Raw genomic sequence first — 25,470 nt, forward strand, 5'->3', positions numbered from 1 at the left:
GCGCGCAGCCCCGGGGTGCGCAACGCCAGCGGCTGCCTTCCCCGGCGAGGCTCTTCGGCCGCCTGCCCCGCTCCGCTGGGCGCGGCGGCGGCTCCGCGGGGCCAGGCCGGGCCGGGCGGGGGCGCGGAGGGGCAGCGGAGGGGGAGCGCGGGCCCGGCGCTACCCTCGGGGCGGGCAGCAGGCCCGGCTGCCGGCGGCGTCGCGGAGCGCGGCGCGCAGGCGCGGGGGGCGCGGGCATGCGCGCTGAGCGGCGGGGAGCCCGATCTGATAGGGAGCAGGGGCTGACACTACCCCCGTGTGGGCGGCGGAACGTCCCGAGGATGACGTGCGGCGTTCTCGAATCCCGTGTCTCGCTCGCTCGCTCGCCGCCGCCGCCGCCGAAGGAAACGGGAAAAGCAACAAGGAGGCAGGAGCAGGCGCGGCGCCATGGCGGCCCTGGAGCGGCCCGTGCCCAGTCCCGAGGCGTTCCTGGGCCAGCCCTGGGCCGCCTGGGTGCGGGAGGCCGCCCCCCCGCACGCGCACGGCGCCGCCCCCCCGCACAGTAAGGGCAGGGACCGGCCCGCGGCTCGGCACGCCGCTCCCCTCCCCCGGAGCGCACGCACGGCGGCGGGGCCGGGGGCCGGGGGGCCCGGGCGGGCCGACCTCCCCCCCCCCCCTTCCCCGCTCCTCCCGGGGCCGCGCTGCGCGGCGGGAGGTGCCGCCCCCCCGGGCGCTCAGCTGACGCGCCGAGCCCCCGGTGCCATGTGTGCGGGAGGCGCTGGCGCACGCCGTGCCGTGCCGCTGCCCCGCGGCGCGGGCTCCGCCGCTGGGCCGGCGCCGCGGTGGGGGAAGGGGGCGAGGGGGAGGATGCGCGGCGCGGAGGGGCCGGAGGATGCTGCGGGGGGGGTTGGGGGGTGGGCGGAGGGTGCTGCCGCGGGGGGCCCGGCGGTTCCGCTCCCTGGCAGATGCTCCGACCATTGTGCTTTTGCTGTTGCAAATAGAAACACCGCTCACCTCCTCACCTCTCCTCCTCCTCCTCCTCCTCCCCCCGCCAAACAATAAATGCACACCCCTGGGCCCTCGGCGCTTCCTGACTCTGCTTCTCTTCTGCAGGTGTAGATCTAGAAGAGACTGGAAAGGAGGGTGGAAAAAGCAGGGAGGTTATGAGGCTTAATAAAGAAGGTAAGTGGATAGTGGTGGCACACCTCTCTCTACCTGTCTGTCTCTTGGTGGCTGTGGATGACTGTGGTTTGGCCTTGACAGGGTAGTCTAATAGCATGTTGATCTCCCTGCTGTGAAGAATGTTTCAAGATTGGATACATGCAGATGACTGTCACTGTGTTAACTTCTTTTGAAGTACGAGTATAACAGGTGTATGTATGCAACTGACAGACATGGTAAAAGATAAGGCAATTTTAAGTCAAAAGACAACTACACATCAGTGGCCATATTGGATTTTTTTTAAGGACTCTGTCGCTTCTTGGTGCAACACTTCACTTGCTTCTGTGTGAAGATAAGCACATAAACCTGTGCGTCAGCTTTAAACGTTATATTATCATTGGCGACTGTAGTGAAAAACATTTTCACTTGCGGAGAGAAATGGTCTGTTACGATCTTTGAGTTCATTCACTTTAGCTCAAGTCGCATTTTATTATTTAATTTTCACCACCGAGCGTGATATACAGTCACCTGAGTGGCTAACATCTAATATTATCTTATATTAGCCTAACCCATGCGTATTATACAAAACCAAATATAATAGGTCATTTGGGCCGTAAGGTTTTCTTCTGGTACCGTAAGTATGAATAGGCAAATTCCTGGCTATTGGTATTTGCTAGTATGCCATGCCTGACACAGTCAGTTGCGAGAGTAGAAACTTTAGTGGTGAGTGTAGGCAAATCAAATCGACACATTTCGTTTGTGACATGCGCCATTAACATCATGCTGGGGTAACACCTAATGCAACTAGTGAAAGGGTTTGGGACATATTTTCATATAGCTTTCTGTTTGTTTCTGTTCTGTTAAGAAAGCGGTATACATATACAGCCTTTCTGTCATGAGAAATATTTCTTGTAAAGTAAGTTCATAATGAACAATCCCATCATAATGAAACTTCCGTGTGACTTACTGATGCTGAGAGAAATCCCGCTATTACCTGTAATGTTGTAATATATATTCTGAAATGATGTTAAGTTTCTTGTTATATTATAGTTGTCATTACACGTGTGTTTAATTTTAGCATCTCGGCAGCTTAAAGGAATCTTATGTTTTCTAAACAAGCTCTTGAAAAAAAGAATGAATTAATCAGTAGCGTAGATTTGTGTGATAAACTATGAAATTGGAGTACACATTAAATAAAATTATTTAAAATACCATAAAACCTCCCTTTTGAAAGACCTTTATAGAGATGCCAAGCTTGATCGTGTTCTTGTCTTGATTCTCACGTGCCTGAACCTCTCTAATTTGCCACCCCAAAAATAAGAGGTAGAACTGGGATTTCCACGTAGTATATCTATAGGTAAAAGGTTCAAAGCTCAAACAGTTTATTTGTCTATCAGTAATGTTTGATTAAAAAGTAATAGAACAAAAATCTTGCTACTGGACCTTGGCCTTCATAAGGAGCTTAATTTGTTGAGATTAAATGTTTTGCACCTAGAAGTCTTTGAAAACAAATTCTTATTGTAAGCTTACTTGAGACATAAAGATTGAAGCACATCCCTACTCCTTAGTCCATACCTAATATGAAGATTGTTTCCTAGAACGATGCAGTTTAGATTATCAGACCTAGTCTATCACTGTTTATTTCTGGGGGGGGTTAGAGACTCCGTTAAAGCAGCTCTATTTAAACTCACTGTCCAGAAAAATTATTTCCAAACAAAGTGTGATGTCGTTGCTGACATTATGATAGTGACAGGTGTGAAACACTTCCTAGCGTTTATAGTACTTACATTGTAATACAGTTTAAAAAACCAAAACTGACTGTTATATTTAGAAAATAAAAAGCTTTAGGAATTTTATTGTTTCCAAGTAGTAACTTGCTTGAAAGTGAAAGAACTTTCACGAAGCTTGAATAAATTAGTATGTGTTGAAATGTTTCTACTGTATTCACTTAAGCAGTCTGTTAATACAGGTGTTTTCACCACACCCATCTGTGTGTCTGAACACCCACTGTAAATCTTCCTTGAGCCTCACTATCCTTATTAATAAAGGTGGGGAAAAATTTGAAGAGTTAGATTGGTCTGCAGAAAACATTGCTCATGTACTTGCAGAAACGCTTGTGTGCTTATTCTGATCTTGCACACATCTGTCGTGTGACATTGACTTTTTGTATTTGCTTTGTTCATAGTCAAGAGTCGGGATTGTGCTAGGTCTTAATGCCAAACCCAACTCATTTTTCTTTGCAATCTTACCTGTTTGTGTAGGCCTTCTTATGGCATTTGTGGTGCCAGGAGATTGTAAGTGGTGTCTTAGAAAAATCTGGTATAGTAAGTACCAGAAAATATGGTAATCGTACCTGGGGGATGATGGACAGACAGGACTTTTAAAGTATCGAAAATTACTGTCCTGTTTGATAATCATAGTGTAAAATCTGATCTTTCTGCATTTACTTCTTGTAGTATTTGTGTGCGTTTTGTCAGCTTTTGTTGATACAACCAGATTTACATGGCCGTTCACTTGTAAGCAGTTAAGCAAGGAGCCTTTTTAGACTAGTGAAACTGTGTGTGTAGAACGTGGTGTGGGAAGACAGTGATCTCCTCCAGACCAAGGTGTTTTACTTTTTGGTATTGTAGAAAAAAATGATGTCAGATGTCAAAAAGTGCTTCCAGCTAGCTTCATCCCTGCATCACTGCCTCCTTTCTGGTTGTGTACTCTTTGTGTTTAGAGTGATGGGCTGCTCTTCCTCCTCTTGTTGACCCAGACAAGGACCTGGGTGGCAGCATTCCCTGGTGACAGTGGGGAGAAACACTGCCAAATCTCCGCCTGCCAAAGTGGTTCATACTTCTTAGCACATCCGCTGGGCAAAGGGGTCGCAGTCTGGCTGTGCTGTTCATTTCTGTAATGTGAGAGATGCACCAAGGCCGCATGCCCCCTGTGCCCCACCTTTAGGGCAGAAGTAAAGACATAGAAATACTGCTCACAGCTTTCCTTTATTCTACAGTGTATATGTAGGCAGCACAGAGGGAGAGAAATTTCCTGAATGCTTGTTCAGTTTTGCAGACGGAATTGCTTTTTGCATGCTAATACTTAACTTTATGTTTTCCTTTAGCAAATGTGGTATGTCCACAGTTGACTTTTACTGGCATGTAGATTTGGGGAGAGGAGATTGCCAAGTTGCAAGTGTTCACAGAAAATCAAAAATTTTATGCATAAATGTTTGTGCCAGAAAAAAAACACTTATCTGCTTATCTAATCAGGAAGCAGAAACAGTATTGTGTAACTTATCTGACAAATCACTACCAACCAACTGGCTTAGCTAAAAGAGGGGTTATCAGAATTGTAGCAGTGTTTAGAATTTATATTGAATTTTAAACAGTGGAATGGTGCTTCTGGAGAACTGAAGATTTTTTTGTGCATAGTAAAAAGAGTCTATATTTAGTTGTCAATTTGTGTCCTGTAAAAAGTCACAGTAGCTTGAGATAGATACAGTGATCTTTTATTATCAGTCATAACCTGTAACTGACTTCAGATTAATTTTGGAGGCATATGTTTTACTTTGTACAGCATTCACGAAAATAGTAGAAGAATGTAAATTTAGTTGTCTTACTTAGAGAACTTCTATTAATAATAGGTTGAGCAAATGTGCAATCATTAAGTGCTGGGAGTACCTTTAGGTAGGTACAGGCTGTAAAGGAGCAAAAGATACCCTGTGTATCTTCACTAACTACATCTGGGTTAAATGTCACCTATGGGATCCAGATCTATATCTGGGTACTTGGTGTCATAGCCAACTTCAGTTTCTCAGTTCAGTGGGTTTGTATTACTGAGGTTTCAGTCTGATGATGTGTGTATTTTGTCTTAGTCTTTTCACTAACCGTACTGACTCATTATTGTTTAGCGTTAGGGATGTTACATAAATAATTCTATTCCGTTTTTCTGATGTTGTATTAAATTCGAGATTCTATATGCTTATTGTGCAACCCCAAATTTGACCATTTTACTTGATGATTATACATGCAAACTGGAGTTTTAGATCTATTGGCTAGTTGTTTACGATATATTTTACCTATTTTGACTTCCCATATAAATATCTGATGGCGAGCTTTTTGGTAAATCCCTTGGCAACACCAGAACAAAATTAAAGGGATACCTATTAGTTTTGCTTTCAGTATTTTTTATTCTTCAGAAAAATATCTTGATGATTTTATCATTCTTCGTGGAAAAATAAGGAGTTAAGGGTGTTGAGAGATGGTAGGAACACTTCTATAGGAAAAAAAGCATATAGCATACCACATTCTATTTTATAAAAAGCAAGAGGAAGAGAACTAAAATTATTTATGAGGAGATTGTGAAAGAAGAGGAGACGACAAAATCAGCTGGTTAATGTAAGCATAGGGGTTGGGGTTGATTTTTTTTTTAATTATTATTTATTTTTTGTTTACTAGTGGTTTGCTGTTAGTCTCCTTTAAGAGCATATCAAACAAAAACGTAAGAATAAGACATTCTTGTTTTTCTTAGCCGCCTTCATCTTTCACCTTTTTGTGGTGGTAGGGAATGTTGGAAAGGGCTGAGAGGGAAAGGAAGTTATAACAAAGTTTTAAACACATACTCCAAAAGAAAGAGGTGAGGTTATTGAATTTGGACTGCCTTAGTTGGTAATTTTCGGTTGGTGTTGGTTTTGGTTTTGCAGTGGGCAAAAGAGACGTCTGAATGTTGTATAATTTTCTTTCTCTTCCCTGTGAGCTAATAAAGGTCTTCCAGAGATACTGGTCCTTAAACAGGTGTAATATTCAGGTGGAGCTCGAGAAGTGAAGGAATTGGCAGGGTACAAAACTGTGGCTGTTGTCAAGAGAAACTTTTTCTTGTCATTCTTATCTTTATACTGGGAATAAGAATAGTGAGCAAAGGTCCCCATGGGGGTTTTCCTTATTTTTCCTTAGGGTGAGAAATGACAGTAGGATTGAATTCTGGTGAGCTTTCTGGTATTCAAATGCCTGATCAGTTTAGTATATGATATCTGACTTGGATTTTTTTTTTTTCCCCATGGACAGCTTCTGCAGGGGCGTGATGTGGCTCCTGGTTGTGGCTGTCACCTCATTTAATGCGTCTCAAGGAATGGTGACAGAAGAAGAATGAAACATTATGTATGTGATAGTGCCCAGAAATTTAGTCAGAATTGTAGTTTATCCTCATAGTTACATAGTTATTTTCTGAAAGCTGTCCTTTAGTTTCATCAACCCACACACTGGATAGAAAGAGTAGAGTAATGGTAAAGCTCTCTGATCAGACATTCTGTATTTTGAATGAGGATTTTGATGGTTTTTAATATGTATCTAAAACTGTTGTTCTATAAATGATTCTGTTAGGTGGCACATATCTTGATGGAGTTCAGGTGATATTTCTCCCAGTATTTGTGCAACAGTTATTCTGAAAAGGTTAGTTCATCTGGAATTTAAGGTACCTCTTTTGAACGCTGGCGGGGAAACCATGTGTGTTTTTCAGTCAACTGACAGTGCTGTCACTAAAGATCTGTCTCTGTCATTCCTTCTACTTGTTGTAATTTATAACAGGACTTGAGAAAGAGGGAAATGACGTGTTTGCTAGAGCATACCCCAAACCCTGTTGTCACCACAGAAAATGAAATTACTTCTTATATCTAATTTTGATTGAGATATAGAAACATGTGTGTTTTCTTATTGATCTGCCTCTGTCTGTGGTTAATAGTTCATAGATGAAATATAGGTTTCCATGTATAAAAAAAGACTACACAAGAGCTGAACCATTTCTACTGTGAAATGGAGTAATTTCCTTGAAACGGGCCTTTTGTTCCTAGCTAATTAAAAATTAGGACATTATCAAGTTCTGTTTTACCTTTGAGGCAAAAAATGTTAGCCGTTTAACCAAAGCTGAGGTGTATGAGATGGAAGCAGTGGAAAATGCTATAGAAAACATGTTTCAAATCACATTTTGTTTAAGTTGTGGATCACAGGAGTCCTGTAGGCACCCAGCATAAGTTTCTGTTAGTCCCAGTGAAAGTTTAGATTTATAATACTGCATGGATTATTAAGAAAGATCACCTTCCATAAAAATAGTATATAGATATGAGTATTCCTTAACGAGTTAACTGTACCATAAGGTTATATGTGCTATGACAACTTGTTATTAAGAATAGTTTTGGAATAACTAGCAAGGAAGATTTTCAGTTTATATGGGAATGGATTAATTTACTGGATCTCTCTGTCTTCCAAGTTCAACTTGGTGCAGAAGTTCTTCAGCTTGTCCTTGAAAAAGCTGATTCAGAAGTTAATGGTGCAGGATGCCAGGTGAAGTTGGTGTCTTTAGGTCATTTATATGCCAAAAAACCTGTGGTGAATGCTGTTGTGACACAGTGACAGAGGTCTTTCAGCAAGCCTATAGCAAAAAGTCTTTGATGGTTCTTTTGCTGGATGAGAGATAGACGCCATGTGGATAAAATCATCCATTTTTTTATTGTAGTGCTGTGCAGCTGTCTAAGCTGACTCAGATTGGAGATGGAATCCAGCACAGTTGCTTAAGACCAATGTGGGGCAGCGGAAAACCAACTATTGCATGCATCATTTCTCTCTTTTTCTTTTTTTGTCTCTTTCCATGATTGAATGTTGATGATTTTAAGGGAGTGATTTTGTCATAACTCGTTGTATGGCTTATTAAAAGTTATTCTTGAAAGCCACTGATGTTGCTGGAAAAGTGGGCTTTCTGATTGCTCTTGGTCCTGTATTTGGTGGAAATAGAGATGAGTTCTGAAATGTTGTGTTTATTATTCAACAATTTCCTTTCATAATTTACTAAGTTATATTAATAATGCAGCCCTTAAGCCCAACACATCTTCCTATTTATCTGTATTGTTGACAGCAATTAGAATTTAGCATTATTTGGTCTCGCTGCTTTTTGGTTTCTGTATGCGCACATTTGTAAAATGTATGGTGTTAAAAATAAGTGGAGTTTGCTGAGATCAGAAAGAGCATCAGCTAGAAATAGCAAAGAACTTGAAGACAAAACTTCTATTCTAGGTTCTGCATGACCACTGATACCAATGTACGTATAGTGCAGTTTCACTTAATCCCTGGGCCCCTCCCGAATCATCTGTAAAACGGAAGCAGTTGTATTGTGACAGAGCTGTGCTCAGTACACAAGGGGTTTAGGCTTGCTTCCCTTTCCGTTCTCTTGGAGCAGGTGTTCAGCAGAAGAGACAGAAGGGTGACTGATGAAGTAACACCAAGACGTAAGAATGACTGTCAAAGGGCAAGAGTTCATGGGGTTTGATTCTGTGTAGCGATCTTAGCTGTGCTTTTTTCTTTGTTTGTTTTGTTTGTAATTTTTTCCTAATATACAGTGTTTGATGCTTTCTGTCTAGTCATTCTTTCTCGTCCTTTTCCTACTGCAGGGGGCTAGATATAGGGGTTGGGCAAAGGCTGGGAATTTGAAATTATATTTAAACACTGCTAATATCATATAAAAGTTGTTGACAAGTTTGTTGGATCAAAAGTGTCTTCTCTAGAAAGACAGAACAGGATAGACTGGACCTCTCCAGTGGGAGAATAAGGTGACTTCAGCTTGTCATTGTTCTGAGCTGAAATGGTCAGAATGGAAGCAGAGATTTACAGAACTGTAAATCATCATGTGTGTTCATCTTTGAATCTCAGGTATTCTGTCCTCAAGTGGCCTTTAGGCTGGCCTCTTGTGATTCTCCAGATTAGACAGATTATCAGGTGGCAGTTACCTTTTCCAGTTATTTTTTTAAGCTGCTCTTAGCTGTGTCTCATTGAGACAGGATGCTACTGATGATGTAAATCTGAAAAGTTTGTTGGACCCATGCCACCACAAAACCACTGACAGAGCCAAAACCTTGTTTGTTTGGGGTTGATAATGGAGACAGTCAGAGGACAATGGTCTGGATGAATATAAGTAATTCATCTGTTACTGCCATGATTAGGGAGGCAGTATTAATATTTACACAATCCTAATGCCTAGCAGCCCTATCAGTGACTAGATGCTACTGTGCAGGGTACCGGTGCAGCGAGCAAGGGTGTGTGCATGCATGTTGTGAAATCGTTGTGCTGCAGAAAACTAATCTTTTAATACATGACGAAGCAGGAGCTTTAGTATTGACAAACAAAAGCACTTAGTTGTGCAACGTGATAGGTGGTAGACTTTAGCCGAAGCTAAAATGGCTTTCTTAGAACTGTGGCAAGGAGAGCTCTAAGATGATGTTCAGAGGGCAGTGAAGTAGTTTTGCAAAAGCTTGGAAGGTGTCCTTACTCAAGTGTGGAAGTTGACCTGAATGAAAATACAGCCAGGTTGTTAAAAGCTTAGTAAATGGATACTGACATCATGCGCCAACTAGAAATGTGAGCAAATGGTGTGACAATAAGTAGGATGCGGACAGTATAGTGTAGGTAAGACAGAGGAGCCTGGAGAGCAAAGATGAATCGTTCCCAGTGTTGAAAGCTGGAATGGAGGATTGTGTGTAGAAGGATGCAGAGACAATAATGGTAGATCAGTATGACAATATAGAAGAAAAAACTTTTGGAACAGTGTGAACAAGCACGATAATGTTTGTCAAGACAAAAAAGAAGAAAATTTTAGTAACAAATGTGAAATGAAGGCCCAGACAAATCTTCAGTTCTGAAGATGTTTAGAGGAGACTTTCTCCTAAGGATGCAAGCCAGGAAGAGTCATTTAGATATAGACGTAACCTGAATGAACAGATCAAGAGAGAAGTCATTGTCAAAGATGACATAGTATTTCCTATCTGAATGATGGACAAGATGATAACACTGTCCACAGTGATCAAGAAAGGAGGAGGAGAAAAGAGGGTGGGAGAGGTGAGATCTAAGTTCTGTTCTAGCTGTACTGAGCTGAAGCTGGCAGCTACTTTAGTGACAAGAGGTGTCAGAAAGATAGGCTGAGATTTTTTTGCTTAGAGACCTGTCTCCTTAGAAGCTGAGTTTGTGGATGAAATTCCCAGACATAAGGGAAGGGGCAAAAGATGTAGCTCAATGGAGCCCTACTAGAAGGCAACAGAGCAATAAGGAGCCTTCCAGTGACCTGTCAAGGAGTTGGTATGGGGAGGAAGGGAAGTAGAACAGAGTAGAGTTATGGAAGTCAGAAAAGGAGAACAAATGCTTCAAAAGGAGAAATGGGTTTAATTTTTATGAAAAACACACAAGGGTTATAGATGATAGAAATGATTAACTTATTTTGATGTTGCAATAGTAAAAGGGTTTTAGACATTTTAGTGAAAATGGTTTCAGTGTAGTACAAGGGACAGCTGAAGGGAGTTCAGGCTGAAGTTAGAGACAAAATAAAGTGTAATTTGTTATCAAACAGTTCATAATGAGCTTAGAGGTGAAAGAAGGATAGAAAGAGAAGTAGTGTAGTTAGAGAAGCAAGGGGTCAGAGGTAGATTTCCAAACATAGGAAAGACTGGTTGGCTGTGCTGCTGTTCTGTCAGAGCAAGAGGAGAAAGGAGATGTGAGGTATGACGTGAGGTGAGGCAAATGAAAAGAGTGGGACAGATGTGTTTAGTATCTATGGTACAAGGAAGAAGGGAGAGCTGTAATGAAGAGAAAAGGAGTGGGAAGGGAGAACGTGAAATGATTATTATGTTTTCTGGCTTTCTCTTAGAATAAATATTTGCATTCTATTGTGGAGAAAGAAATGGATACAAGAGAGAAGGTTTGAGGAGTGAGTCAAAAGTAGGAGGAAAAAAGGCTGAAATTGCAGGTGTGGGTTCATCTCAACTGGAGGAATGGCACAGCTTAGTAAGCAGCAGGAGAGAGAGAGAAAATGTGCAATAACCTCATTTCCAGACTAGTTTAGTTTTCCACTGCAAATTCTAGGGCAGGCAAGAATAAAGTGAAGGAAATAGATATTTAAGATGAGCATGGTTTCAGGATTGGTGGAGTTGAACCTAGTTGTGAGAAGGAGAAGTAAAAACCATCAAGGGTGGAGAAGAATAGGGCAAAAAATACTGTGTTAGTGTGAAAGAGGGTGGAGTCCTGTGTATCAGAAATAATGGGATGGGAATAATAAGCAGTGCTGAGAGAGTAAATTGATGCCATTAAGTATATGCCAGGTCAGCCTTTGAGTCAGGTTCTCGGATAAAAGATTCTTTTGGAGATGACTGGAGAGAAGACTGCTGGCAGTTTGTGCTCTCTGACAAACCGATGCTTGAATCCATAACATGCCTTTGAGAAAGTTCAAAGCTTTGAAGAGCAGCATTTTGGAGAAATCCAGAGAACATTTGTTGCCTTTTCTCCAAGGAGAGAGAAGAGTGTGTAGATCATGGCTGTGGCAGCAGAATGCTTCTGTGCTTTGGTGACTGATCATACCTATCACATCATGTGATGGACATGAAAGTAGTTTGCTTGCTGGTTTCTAGCTTAGTAGTTCTGTTCTTTGTGGTGCATCATAAGTAGATAATGTGTCTACGTCATCTATCGCATACTGACGCTGAATGTCCTGCTTCCAGAGCCAAGACAAGGCCATAGGATTACATTATCCTGGACTGGGCCCCGGCTAATGTTGTACTGCACAGGTTGTATCATCAGAGCTTGGGCGCAGTGCTGCAGTAAACATCGTTGTACGGCTTTTGCTTGTCTCGCAGGACAAAGCAAGCTTGTTTTGCTGTCTACATGCTACAAGCAGGCATACTTTATCATACAGCACCTTTTTTTTTTTTTTTTTTTTTTTTTTTTTTTTAAGAAAGCAGGACTCCGTGATTTTCGAGGTGTTATATGGAATGTCTGTCATTCACGATGCAGGCTCCTCAGTGTTTAAGAAGTTAATCTCAGGTTTTTGCATCTCTTCGGTAGATCTAAACATCTGTGTAAGGAAAGAGACAGGAAGAGGAGAATGCTGCGGGAGAGAGTTGTTTGCTCACGCACAGAGGATTGAGCTGATCCTTTGACTTAGAAGGTTTTACGCATTCCCTTGCCTGCCTTTCCCAAGCAACTTTCTGCCTGTCCCTGTATGTTATTAATATTCAGTCATCCCAACAGCTTATACACATTGTCTTGTGGAGTTACTGAGGAAAAAAGAGAAGAAAAAAAGTCTTCAGATTTTCTCTTCAGGGTCTCTCAGGGATTTTTTGTGCACTATCATAAAGTCTTGTTCTAATCTATATTCATGCTTTTGTTTTATTTTTGGCTTTTTAGAAGACTTGGAGAAGCTTGGGCTCTTTCAAATATACTAAGAAACTGAGTGCATGGCAATGGAAACATATAAGGAGAAATGAGAGAAAAAATGTTTAAGTTCTTGAAATTATGATGAGCTGTATGTATAGCACTTTTAATAGAGTCTTTGTACATTCTATGCTTGGTCTAAGTTTTCTTCAGCTATTCCCATAACTCGCAACACACTGAGTGTGAACATTACCAAGCCTTGTAGGTATTTAGATTCTGAAAGAGGTAATGCAGCTTTACGTACTTTTGGATTTCTTGTTTATCAGAAAAAAATATTTTTGACTGCGTCTCTGAAGGAGGGAATGCTACAATTTTTATTTTGTGGCATTTATTATTGTTTCCAGCTTTTCTAGATCCCTGTCACTATTCTGTTTTCCAAGCTCTTTTGCAAATCAAAGCTATTATAAACCTTTATCGCTTTCCTGGAAGGTCAGAATTTATCCTGAATGTGAGAGTTTTGTGTGTTGGTTTTTGTGTGTGTTTGTTTGTTTTTAATTTCTTGTTATTAAGGATACATTTGGAAAAGTTCTAAAGAGGTGCATAACATGTTCAAATGATGTAACGTATAAACGTGGTAGCTTTAAAAAACAGTAAGATATGGTCTATATTTCAGAGAGCTTACAATGCACGTCGGACAAAGCCAAAAGCAGTATGTTGTGAAGACAAAAATTGGTCTATGAATGTTGAAAAATTTCATGCAGGCAGCTATTTTAAGGAAGAATTTGAAGGAGGCAGAGAATAATTAGTTGATGTGGAGGAAGGAGGCATCAAAGCTGGTAGTATAGCGCACAGGAAAGTAGTGTACAGAAGAGATTTCTAGTGAAAGCAGTTTATTTGTAAAAATAAACTCTCCCTGTTTTATTAATATTGTCCTACTGTCTTGGAGCTGGAAAGTGAAACTAATAGTAATTGCCAAACTGCAAAAATAACATAAATATTGAAAGATAAATCTTAATCTTCCTTAACTCAGTTCCCTAAACATGCCCTCTGTTCTCCAAATACTTAAACATTCCCTTTTTTATTAGGCTTCAGCCTCATCTGTTCTCTTGAACGGTGCCCTAGTTTTGATACTAGACAAAAAGTGAAGAGAAACTTAACACATTGTGTATGCGACAACATTTATCATTCTTTCATACTCCTCCTTCTTCTGTATTAGCTCTTTTATGCCCATTTGTTTGTATGTTACAGGATCAGAGGATAAATGACATGCAAAATTCTAAGCAGCTTTGACTCTTATTATGAACTTTCAACCTTAGAGTGAGTCTGTTGTGTCCAAATTCCTCTGAAGTTTGAATTTATTTCAGGAGAACTTGAATGTGGGCTTTCCGTGGCAGAATTCTGATATGCCATGTGCAACCATAGAGTGCTATGAGAACAATACACAGAACAAGGGCTTTTAAAAGCTTGTTCATTTTAATACTATGAGATTGTGAGAGAGAGTTTCCTTGTGTTCAAAATTGTGTATTAAAGCTACTTTGAGTAATAATCAGGACTGTGTGTGTATATCCAGAGGAAGGCTATGAAAAGTGGTTTGTGTCTACAGCCCACCTATCAGTGTGAGGAGGGGCAGAGAGGGCGAGTGAATGGGAAGAAATCACGAGAATAAACAAGTTGACTAGTGATAATGTTTATAGATCACCTTTCATCGGAAAAAGGCCCAAAGTGTTCTACCAGGTACGTGCAGAAATTAATCCATTTGTCACTGAAATGGGGCATGGGCATCTTTGAACACAGATGCTGCTGCTGAAAGCCTAATCCTACCTGCACATTCAATAAATGAAGGAACACTGAAAATCTGTGTACTGATAAGGTGTAATTCAGTCCTCACTAAAATATGTTATTGCATAATGATTTGGAAAGGAAAGGAACAATACCTTATTTCTAGATTACAAAGAGAATACAGGTATGTAGAATGTATTTATTATTAAAAAAACAAACAAACAAAACACAAAACAACGCAAAATGACCAAAGCATGTTACCTTTCCCTGTGAGAGGTCATGGCAAGCTTTACTGACTAGAGCTCTGTTTACCAGTTTCCAAAAGACGATGCTCTCATTGGCACCAAATTTTGCTTATTAAAATTAAGCAGTGATCAAAGATTGCCATTTTTCAGAATACATTGTTGGGGTTAATCTTTCTACCAAAGAAGTTACCCAAACCAAGCTTGTTAGAATAGACCAGTTATTATTATAGCAAAAAACCACAGTACTTCACTATATTCTACCAAGTCACCACAAATATTAGTATGGTGCTTTACTACCTTTTTAAAATTACTTAGAAGTAAAATTTGATGCTACCACTCCAAAAGGTATTTTGCTTCCTCCTTTCCTGTGCAAACATCACTAGCATAGTCTTCTTTTCTGTGTCCAGTGAGGACTATGGATGCTTTACCAGATATAATAGGATGTGATCTTATAATCTCTTTTTTTTTTTGGTTTTTTTTTTGGCTGTTTCTGTTTTGTTTCTGTTTGTGGAAATGGTCATCCCACATACTTTGTGATTTTACTTGGATTATTTTTTCATCCAAGATAGGAAGGGGAACTAGCTGGTGATATAGAAATAATTGATGATTACAACTGGCAATTAATTTTCACTACATGGGTAGATTTATAACATTAGCAAATCCTCCATGACTAGCCTGCAGCTCTGCCTTTTGTCTGGTAGAACACCGCCTCTAGCCTGAAGCAATTTTTTTGTTGTGTCCACTGGATTTTGCTGAAAATAAAATCTACTGTGGCCACCCAGTACCTCAAGAGGTGAATATAAAAGTGAGCATCAGAGTGCTGTAGTGCAAAATAGGCTGGGAGTGGTGGGTTTATTGAATAAAATAAAGCTACCCCTTTAAACTACTAAATTGGGTAACTGTTACATGATTGCAATATAATCTTTTTCTCTGCAGTTTTTCTCTTGTAAAATACAGGCACTGAATTCATATGTTCCATAATACATAGATCTTTTGCAATTAAGGTTAAAAAAATATATATATTTTTATGTATAACAAACGGAAGTAAATTTGGTCATGGTCTGTTCTGAATTTGTTGTATTAGGAAGAACTTGTATCTGGAATATAAGCAGGGAAGAAAGAATTACCTTACAGGGTTGATTAATACAAGTATTACTCCCTGTGCAAAGCAGTCTTGAAGAAGGCTGAAAGTGCATGACTGGGAAATAGAGTAGGAGGGAGGTGAATACTACTACTTTTTGTATAGCTTTACTGAAATATTGTATCCCAGTTCTGATGTGCACGCTTTACAAAGGTGTTGGAAAAACTGGAAGGAGTTCAGAAAAATCTACATTAATTTGAGGTCTGGATAATCAGCTTTAGAATGGAAGATTTAAGAAGCTCAATCTATTTAGTTTATCAACAGACAGTAGAGGCTACCTGATAAGTCTATAAGTACTTAGACAGGGAGAAGGTATCTGACAGTTAGATAGTTCTTTGTCAGCTAGATTAAGGGGATTCTCATGGCTGAAAGCTGAAGCTAGATCAGTTCAGACTAGAAATAAGGTGCAGTTTTCTAATGATACAATTAAATAGGAACAGCTTATCAAGGGATGTAGTACACTCTCTGTTGCACAAAATCCTTGCATAAGACCCTGGTGCTTTCCCAGAAAGGATGCTTTAGCCAGCCAGAAAGCTTGAGTTTGAAGCTAGAATAATGTGATGAAATTCTGTGGCCTGTTTTAACATAGAAATTCAGTACAGATCATAAGGAAGATGTTTGTTCTTAATTCTCCTCCTCCCTAAATTTTCATACACTTTAAGTGCTTCTTTTGTTAAAAGAGAAGCTCATGTGAAAGATGAGGTGATCAAAGCAAAAAGGCAGCTTTCCAGCCAGGTGCGTGAGAAGGGACCATCCTTTAATAGCAGGTAAAAGAGAAAGTAACACTTTCCATTTTCCCTTTCTCTTTTCCTGGTAATCAAAACCACAAATATCACTCCAGTCATTAATTTTAAGCGTAACTTAATCATATACCAATATACTTGTTAGCCTTCTTGGAAGCATTGCAGATAGTTTGTGCTTTCTTGCTGTAAATTCATGTAACCGAATGCCTTCTTTGGCTTTACTTCATTTGCAAAGCAAAACAACCTTCGTTAACATGTTTTTCCCGGTGCTGCCTTTTTGTACATGGATTTATGAGGACATAGCAGTTCAATCTTTATGGTAAGGTAAGAGGCTCTGTAGTTTCTAATGAATTGTGTGAGAACTCTTTTTGTCCTGGTTTTGCAAAAGAAATAGTAGGAATCTTTTGAAGGACATTATCGCGTACGTCATTTTGTTTGCCTCTTTGTTGTAAAATCATCACCAGTCTGAGTGAAAGTGTCACTTTTTCTCTTGGTTATGCCCACAGCAAAGCCAATAAATGCTGATTTAAGGTACCGTTCAACTTAGATGAGAGATGTTGTGTATGTGGGGTTAAAGGAAGCACCTAACCTACTTTCAGTGAAGACGCACTTTCAGAGGTTTCCCCAGCGTCAGTGGTCTTGTAAGCACTGTATACAAAATAAGTGGAAAGCAAATGTGCTGCATCTTGAGTTTATAAATTCTCTTCCCTCATCCCCTTACCAGTATTGCAGGCTCCAAAAACTTGTAAAAGGCGGCAGCATGAACTGAGGTTCTAAAAAAGAAAAAAATGCAATATTGGATTTCTTTTTATGAAATGTTAGGTTTTTGGGCCTACACGCCCAACAAAAACAAAAGAATTTCAGGACTGCAGAATAAAGGTTTTTTGTTTTGAAACTAAATGGTTTTAGTTTCATTTGTTTTTTCCTGCAGTTGGAAAGACTAAAACAAACTGTGAATTGGAAGGTGAGGTTTGCTCCAATTGTGTGTCGGTTTGTGTTCTGTTCTAGAGCCATGTGAATTCTCTGTGCACGAGCTCAGGCTGTTTCTGGTTGGGAATGTGCAGGGTCATACGTGTCCTGTTCTACCTTGGAGTAGTACCATGAGGGGGTTCTAAAGTTCCAGGGCATCTGAATCTTCCTCAGTTCCTTGTTGCTGCCTGTGACAAGGTGGCACAGCTTGACAAGTGTCTGATCTGTGACTTCTCAGTTGAGTAGGTACAAAATATTTAGAAGATTACGCTCCGAGTCACATTTAGTGTGTCACCTTTCTATGGAGAGGGACTGAATGTTTGGACTGAGTGTCCCTGTCATGGTCCCTTCACTATGTAGATCCCTCTATCCAGAATTTCTCAAATGTTGAATTACACCAGGATCTACCACTAGGCCAGTATTCTCTGCAGAATAGTAACAACCATGCTAAGATCAAGCAAGTGATTGGTCTACTTAACATTCCCAGCATCATTTAATCCATATTTTCATTCAGGTAAATTGTATTTGAGACTATGGCAAATGCAACAACAAAAGCTGATATTTGCTTTGACATGAGGCACTAAAAAGGGTAATTTCTAATCTGAAAGCAGGAGTTCAAGAAGACAACTGATATCCTGCAGTAGGGACAGATTCATTAAAAACTGGAGGAAGCTGTCAGATAAAGTTGTTCTGCCTGCATGGTGTGACCAGCCAAGGTAGTGGTTTGATGGGCTGTATTAGGCAGGTGTATCTCACTATTGCTGTCAGATAAAGATCTATAAAATGTATGGAAACTCCATTGTACTGTAGAAAGCTCAAAGCCTCACCTTCCTGTGAGGTAATATTCCTCATAGCTATTATTCAAGCTGGAAGTTAAGAGCACCAAGGTTCTTATTTCTTATTTGCCTTCTACAGGAACAAGGTACGTGTTGAAAAAAATCATGCTCTAGATTGTCATGCCACAGTCTCAAAGTCTAAATGGATCGGGACCGTCATCTTCCAGAAGTTGTGCTTGCTTCAGGAGAAACAAACTTCAGAGCCTCATATAGCATATGATGGCACCAAACCATTCTGGATATTTCCTTGGCTTTTTGTATCCGTGTCCTCCCTATCAAAAGGCATCTTGAACCATGTGTTTCAATCTGATGTCTATTGATCATGAAGAAGCCCTTCCTCTCTTCCCTACTCCCCTTACCAAAATGTCAAGGTGTGCTTCTGTGGGAGACAAATGACAGCAGTGATTCACACCAGAAGAGTTCCTGTCCTGAATGGCAGTGATGTGAAGAAGCCCATTAGCTCTTGCTAAATAATATGCACTTGATATGGCACATAAGTCAGATGCCAGCTCCAGGAGAGGAGTACTTCCATCTCTGTGCATCTGATTGAACTGTGAAACTCTATTTTCTTACTGCCAATCACCTGCTGAGAGTGAGCCACACTGACCTGTCAGGAGGAAAAAAATGTTGCTTTTACTATAGTGACTCTTCAGGATGCTGTAGGCAGGGTAGGTTCTGCAGTGTGGACTTGGAAGTGTGGGACTGAAATACTTCATACTGATGTGGGAGATAAAGGATGCAGAGACCTGGTGCACAATCCTGACAGTTGCATCAGGCCATCTTTTAAATTGTGTGTTGGATAAACTACCACCAAAGTGTAGTACAAATACACATTTGCAGTCTGAAAAAGATCTAAAGCACACAAAAAGGTTAGCAGGAACAAGATGAAGGATGGCACTGCAGATTTGCCAGATTTCTATACTGAAAATCTACTGGCAGATTACATCAGAGATCCTAAAAATATATGTATATACATATATTCATCTGTTTATAAAATTCTCTGTAGTCATGTTTGCTTTGGGGTTTTGAGATTTTTCTTAAGTATCTGGTGATTCAAAATGACCCTCATTCAAGGCATCAGTTATGGTCCCTCATCTGGTGTTACAACTTTTATATGGTGTGCTTGGGGGTCTTTTGCCTAAATGAAAGCTGCTTTTAATTTGTGATGCATTGGAGAATATTTATCTTATTTAGCTATTCATGTTTTAATAATTTGAAAAATTACGAGAAATTACTGTACTGTTATTTATTAGTCTCTCGTGTTTCTTATTTTGTTTCAGCTGTCTCTTTTATGGCAACTGGGTTTATATATATATTAAGTGGAACTAGCAATCAGGAGTTGGTCGGTATATGTCGGTATTATATAGCTGGTATTTTTAGATGATCCTTGTCCATTGTCAGTATTTGAGGTGGCCTTTTTCTCTTGCCAGGAATGGCTTTGTGAGAATTCTCTCAGTGATATTGCAGCAAAAGCAACATTTACAAAAGAACGAAAGCCTGAACCTTGGGCTTGTATAGATACAAAACTTCCACGTGGATACTGCTTTGAAAGAAGTCTAGTGCTTAAATAGTGTTCACTGCCAGTATCTAATATATTGTCTTCTGCGGGTGTGGAGACCAGTTTGCCCTTGTCCGTATTAGCATCCAGTTTGTATTCTACCCTGATCAGGTGACCTGTAGTTGACATCTGCTGTCACTTAAAGATTGCTGACGGGTCTTGGTGTGTAGCGGTCTTCCCCTGTGGCCTGGGGACAGTGAGTCTGGCTGGGCACGTGTCACTTTCATTTGACGTTGTTTCTCTCTGCTTATCACCTCCTCCAGGAGCGTAACAGTGTATGGAGGGAAAGGGGGTTCAGAAGAAAGTCAAATCTCTGATGTCCTACTATAATAAAATACCTAAAGTCTGGAGATTTTTTTTTTCTATAAAGACAAATAAGGTAAACATGATACCTATGCATTTGAAAAGTGTAGACTTCTTTTCAGGTTATTGTAGGTTTTATTTTGGTTTGACTAAGGGTTTACCCTTTCAGAACCAATGAACACAGTTTTAATGCTTTAGTAATACACTTGTCTAAAGCACTTGGCAGGCTGCTAATAAATAAAGCCTCTCAAGCTTTCTGTGAAGTGTCACAGGTGGAGGAACAGAAACATGGAGAGGCCAAGTGAATTGCTCCAAACATATAAGATAAATCTCCAGTTGTGTTGCTGGAGTGCTTTGGTTAGATGCACCCTCATTTGGAGATTGTATGAGGGTGAGGTGAGTAAAAAAAAAAAAAAAAACCAACCCCAAAATTCTGCATGTAATTGCATCACATGGCACATCTTCAACAACGTTCCCCAAAGATCTATATCTTGTTATTTACACGTTGTAGCTAGTTGCATCTGTACAGAGGCTACATCCCCTTTGCCTCACCTTGAGTAACCATTGATATTTTTATGAAGAGCAGGGTAATGAAGGACCAGGTACATATGTGGGAACTTGGAGACTGATACCAGCCACAGCTTTTACACCGCTGTTGGCAAGTTTTAATTCTTCCTTTGAGGAGAGAAAACCTGCTTTTCCATATCTCTCCCGAGTGTGCCAATCTTATTGGACTATCTTATGGAAGAGATTTTGTCATCAGAATAGTTGTGCTTTTTTGTTGTTGTATTTCTCCTCTGTTGCGTTTAAAACTTTGCTGTACTTTCAGTCAAAGTTAGGTACTTAGCAAAATCCAGGTGTCTGTCCAGACAGCACTGGCAAAACTTACCTTGGAGTGTATTATTTATACAGGAATATTTGTGGACTGCATTGTACAAACCTGTGTATTGAAGCTTCAGATAGCTTTGAACTGTGGGGTTGTTTTCCTCTTAGATCCAACCTGCTGACAGAGTAGCAATTTGATGCTACTGTATATGTTTCATAGCTTGAAGGAGGCTTCCCTTCACTTTAGCGTGTATCAGTTCATTATTTTCTTTTTATGAGAGCAAAATCAGAGTGCTCCTATGGAGTTGATTCATTCAGAGAGACATTTTGCAGCAAGGGGCTTGCTGTTGTATGTGATATCATTTTTTACTTGGTTTTTGAGTTGCTACTGGTGTTTTCTGCAATAAATTTGCTTTTAATTAGAGGGATTTGGGCAGGTGAAAGGGCAAAGAGGACTAGAGGTGAGAGGAAATTACCCTGGAGAAGAAGGATAGGGAAGAGGAGCGGGGGGATTTCACACCATGGTAGAGTTCTGGGAGTGTATCTTCTGAAGTTTTGGGGAATGTGTCCTGGCTAGTAGCGTGCCCTCTTGCCTAATTTGCTTTATGTGTAAGTGCTTCAGATAGGCCTAATGGGAATACTATGGGAGCTTGCAAATTGCCAGAATCTGTTTGAAGGAATCAAGAAGTGTGGTAAATGATTAAGTTTTTGTTTGCTGAGAGTGTCCCGAGTTTTGATTATGTCTGGGCTACTGATGGCTTACAGTTTCTTTAGTATGTGTGTTCAACACTCTGCATGGCAAAATAGAGGGCAAAGTTTTCATTGGGATAGCTCCCATTATGAATGATCTTGCTCACCTTATGTGTCTAAAAACCTTTCTTAAAAGTTCAGCACATTGAATATTTTGAAAATGAGAACATTTATTCTTCGTTTATTTATGGACTTTGTAAAATCTAGAGGTCTTCTGAACGTAATTGAAAGCCACGCAGTCAAACCAGAGTATGTCTCTTAAGGAGGTCCTTATATCCTTGTATGCAGATGTCATAAGGATAATATAGTAATCCAGCCATTAAACTATAAGTTTAGGCCTTGGTACGTTTATTCTGTAACTTTAATGAAGTGAAATATGATTCCAGTGTGTGAAACAACAGTTGACAATAGAACTGCAAAAAATAGTACTGTATTATTTACATAAATTTTTAAATATTTTTTTGCAAGGAGGAAATATTCACATGGGAGGAACGCTTTAATTCTTTATTGTATAGCATAGCATATCTTTTTGGTGGAATTTTATCAGAGATTATTTTATTCACAATTTCATCAGCCGTTTTGCAACAAGTTTGACGTTTTGTAACGCTCTGTTTCCACAGAGGAATAAAAGTCCTTGTAAGGTTATTGAAACATGCAGTTGTAAAGGACTTGTAAATTATCTTGGAATGTAAACAGTGATTGTGAGCTAGCTATGAGTATGTTATTAAAATAAGTACTGGGGCATGTTTTGGTAATTAACTGGGCATGAATGATTACTAGTGATTTTTATTGTATTATAATTTCTTTGCCATTATTGCTCCCTTTTTTCTTTTTTTTTTCCCCTTCCCCCCCGCCCTTTCTTTGTCAAGGGGAGTTGTCATCTCTTAGTTTTTGGTAGCTGCCCTGTTGATACTGAACCAAAATTAATTGTGAGTGGACAAATGACCAGCTTCTGAACTGTATGTGGTAGATAGTTGCAACATTCTACTTGCTGTAAAGTATAACTCTTAGATGAAACTAAATCTTCCCACTTTATATACATGCAGTTAGACTAAGATTTTGAATCCAGGGATGGATCTTAGTTATGCCTATGTTTCCACTGAAATTGTTGGTGTATTGTTGTTGAATTTAATAGCTGATGACTTTGGTAGTGTTAGCTGTAAAATTCAGCTGGTACGTGAAATGGTAACTGCTTCCACTTAAGTGATAAAGAAATAAAATTGTTATTAGCAAGTTCTGATTTGTGTTTGTGAAGAGTTTAGGATGATACAGTCAGGAAGAAAAAAAATCTCTATTATTCACTAATCATAGAAAGCAAAAGTATGTTGAGAAAATGTGGTGGTATTACAAGATTTTTAATAGTTAAAGTGATGTTGTAAGTATCTTTCAAGTATTGCAAATATAGGTAACGAGTTATAAGGAGATAAAGTTATAAAGTAATAACTCAGACGTTAAAGAAACTCATTAAATCAGCAAAGAAACTTATAGGTAAGGTATCCAGACTGCCTTAACTTTACTGTATAGTCATGCGGTAACTATGCATTCTAGTAACTCAGAGTATGTGCCTCCACATAGTGCTTTTTTTTTTTTTTTTACAGCTATTGGTGGCTTTTTACATTGCAGGAACATGTTGTTCTAGTCAAAACTGAAAGAGTTCAGTTTTTCTAAACTGTAAGAATTCTTGACTCTTTAATGCTCAGTAGTTTTAAAGTGTGGCCATTTGACTGTGTTTAAGTATCAAATGATGCACTGCACTTGAACTTGGAGATTTAAAAGAGCAAATGCACTTTGAGGTATGAAACTGGTTTAGGAATCCTCTACCTAAAACAGAGATCTTGAAGATGCTTTATATTTTAACATGGTGGAAGAAAATGTATTCTGGGTTTAAGAATTTTGCTTAGGCAGAGGCTTTCTGTCATGAATACTTGAAAAAAAAATACTCACGTGTCTATCAAATAGGAGATTTAGGAGGAAGGTGCACATCACTAACTTGGAGGTTTAATGAGTCACACTCCAAATATGCACTTTACAGATGTATGTGGTCATTCCTTGTACTGCACTGAGCGGAATGTTAGTGCGTACTGCCTTTTTTTCTATACTCAGGTATTTAGCCTCCTTAACAAAGAATTTCATAGGCTGTTTTGGTTACGATAGTGATTCTGACTGATGTTATGTTCGTTTACCCTTCACTAAATCCGTGTACCACATTAATCTGTCACCCAACTGCTGCCAAGCAGGCAGGTACCTTCCACAGGTGTGGTGCTATAACAGCGTACGCAGTGCGGTCCTGTGTTGAGATACTTTGCGTCCCTCAAGATACATAGGTACCTCTTTCACACTGAAGCAGCTTCAGCTCACACAAGCGGCTCCAGAGTTTGCTTCTGATCCTTGATGTAGTTCCACTTGTAGAACATGCAAACAATTCTCAGTGGACAGATGTTCACTCGCGTGGCTGCTGTACCATATTTAGGCTATTTTCTGGGGCGTTTTTCTGAAGCTGAATTTTGTTGAACCCAGTCTTTTGGAAAAGTAATGATACCAGTGTTTTTTTTCCAGATGAAATGTTGTGATGGGAACTAGCTGTCACTTATGCCATTGTAAATATCACATAAACTTGCAGATGAGGTGTTAAAATATATTAAGATATATGTAATAATGGATATACTTATTTTCTTGTGTGATGCTTTTCATCAATAAATTTGAAAGTGTTTAATTAGGAGTTACAATGTACATAATTCCTCCTGATGTACAGGAGGAAATTCAAGAATTTTGGCCAAAGGTTTTCCCAGTAGGTGATAAAGGAGTGCAGGGACTGACTCCTCCTTTGTCCATTGTCCTTCCTGTCTGTTGGATTGCGTGGTAATTAGTCAGAGCCCTCCAAGGACCCATACTGTTACAGTAAATGGGGGTAAGGTTTGTTCCTTGTAATAGTGCGGGGGATATTTCTGTTTAATGGGGTTGGTGAAAAGGTCTCTGAAGTGGTCTCTGTCCATGAATCTTGATGACTTTATATTGCTTTATGGTGCTGCAGTGTACCTTAAATGCATAAGATAAGGCAGTGTGTTTTTGCTTCTCTATCTCCTTTTTCTTCTGTCTGTTCAAGGCACTATCACTGCTGAAGCCAGGTATGTGCCAGAGAATTGAGGGTGTCTCTGAAAATCTGTGTCTTGGAGCCCATCTAGGAAACCTCTTGTTCCAATGACCCTACAATTAGATAAATCATGGAGTACCAGAAAGCACAGCAGACCTAAAGAAAAGCTGAAAAAAATGAATTCCAAATACGTGAAGATCAGTCTTTAAACAGAACTACTTTGTTGCTTTTTTATTTTATTTTTTTTTTAGCTGTTGCAGAGCTAGCACAACAGTGTAATACTGGATGAAATAAATTAATAACTGCTTTGCTTCACCCAGATCCTCAGAAATAAATGAACAATTGCTTTGCTACACCCAAATCCTCGGAACAGTGTAATGCTGGAAGGGACATTCCTTCTAAGCAAAGTTGACAGGCATCAGGCTGCAGCATAAGAAGTGTTAAGTGGTCCGCTCATGTCAGTGAGCTGTTAGGTGGATGAGATTAAACTGGGAAGCTGGGTGCTGGTGAAAGCATCACTTCTAGGACCAGGTCGTGTCAGGAAATGTTGTTGCTGACCTTTCACACGTTCGTGCTGAGAACCTGAGACAGTCACTGAGCAGACCCATTTTAGCAGCTTGCTTTAATCTCGGTGCAGTTTTCTTTGTGCCTGTTCTTAGGGTGTTCTTAGCTCCCCAGTAAAAATGGCTGATTCCTTCGTATCCTAACCTCAGCCAGGTGTCAACAGCAGTGAAGCTGCAGCGTACCCACTGCAAGGAAAACGAGCTCAAGGGGCTGCATTGAGAAGCAGGCTCACTACCTCCGTGGTCAAGTGTCTCTGAAACATTCTTAGTTTTTTTCGGTCAGTGTAGCACGTCTCAAGATCTGAATCAGCCTGCTGATTCTTGATTACACGCAGTCATCTTCCTTTAAAACAAAAGACTTCTCA

The 25,470-nt window shown here is 40.0% G+C and overlaps 1 protein-coding gene across 3 annotated transcripts in view; it reads left to right on the top strand.

Moving 5' to 3' along the window:
• The first annotated feature begins 243 nt into the window (after positions 1–243).
• ATXN7L1 (ataxin 7 like 1) overlaps positions 244–25,470 on the top strand; it is a 119,596-nt gene continuing 94,369 nt past the window's right edge. The window contains exons 1-2 of one of the 3 annotated variants that reach the window (XM_063323445.1): positions 244–541; positions 1,093–1,161. In XM_063323445.1, the coding sequence (XP_063179515.1) occupies positions 427–541; positions 1,093–1,161 (184 nt within the window). In that variant the 5' untranslated portion in view covers positions 244–426. The remainder of the gene's footprint in view (positions 542–1,092; positions 1,162–25,470) is intronic. The other 2 variants (XM_063323444.1, XM_063323451.1) reach the window with 2 other exon arrangements.

The sequence above is a fragment of the Chroicocephalus ridibundus genome, chromosome 1 (genome assembly GCF_963924245.1).
Source record: "Chroicocephalus ridibundus chromosome 1, bChrRid1.1, whole genome shotgun sequence".
In the NCBI taxonomy this organism is placed as follows: domain Eukaryota; kingdom Metazoa; phylum Chordata; class Aves; order Charadriiformes; family Laridae; genus Chroicocephalus; species Chroicocephalus ridibundus.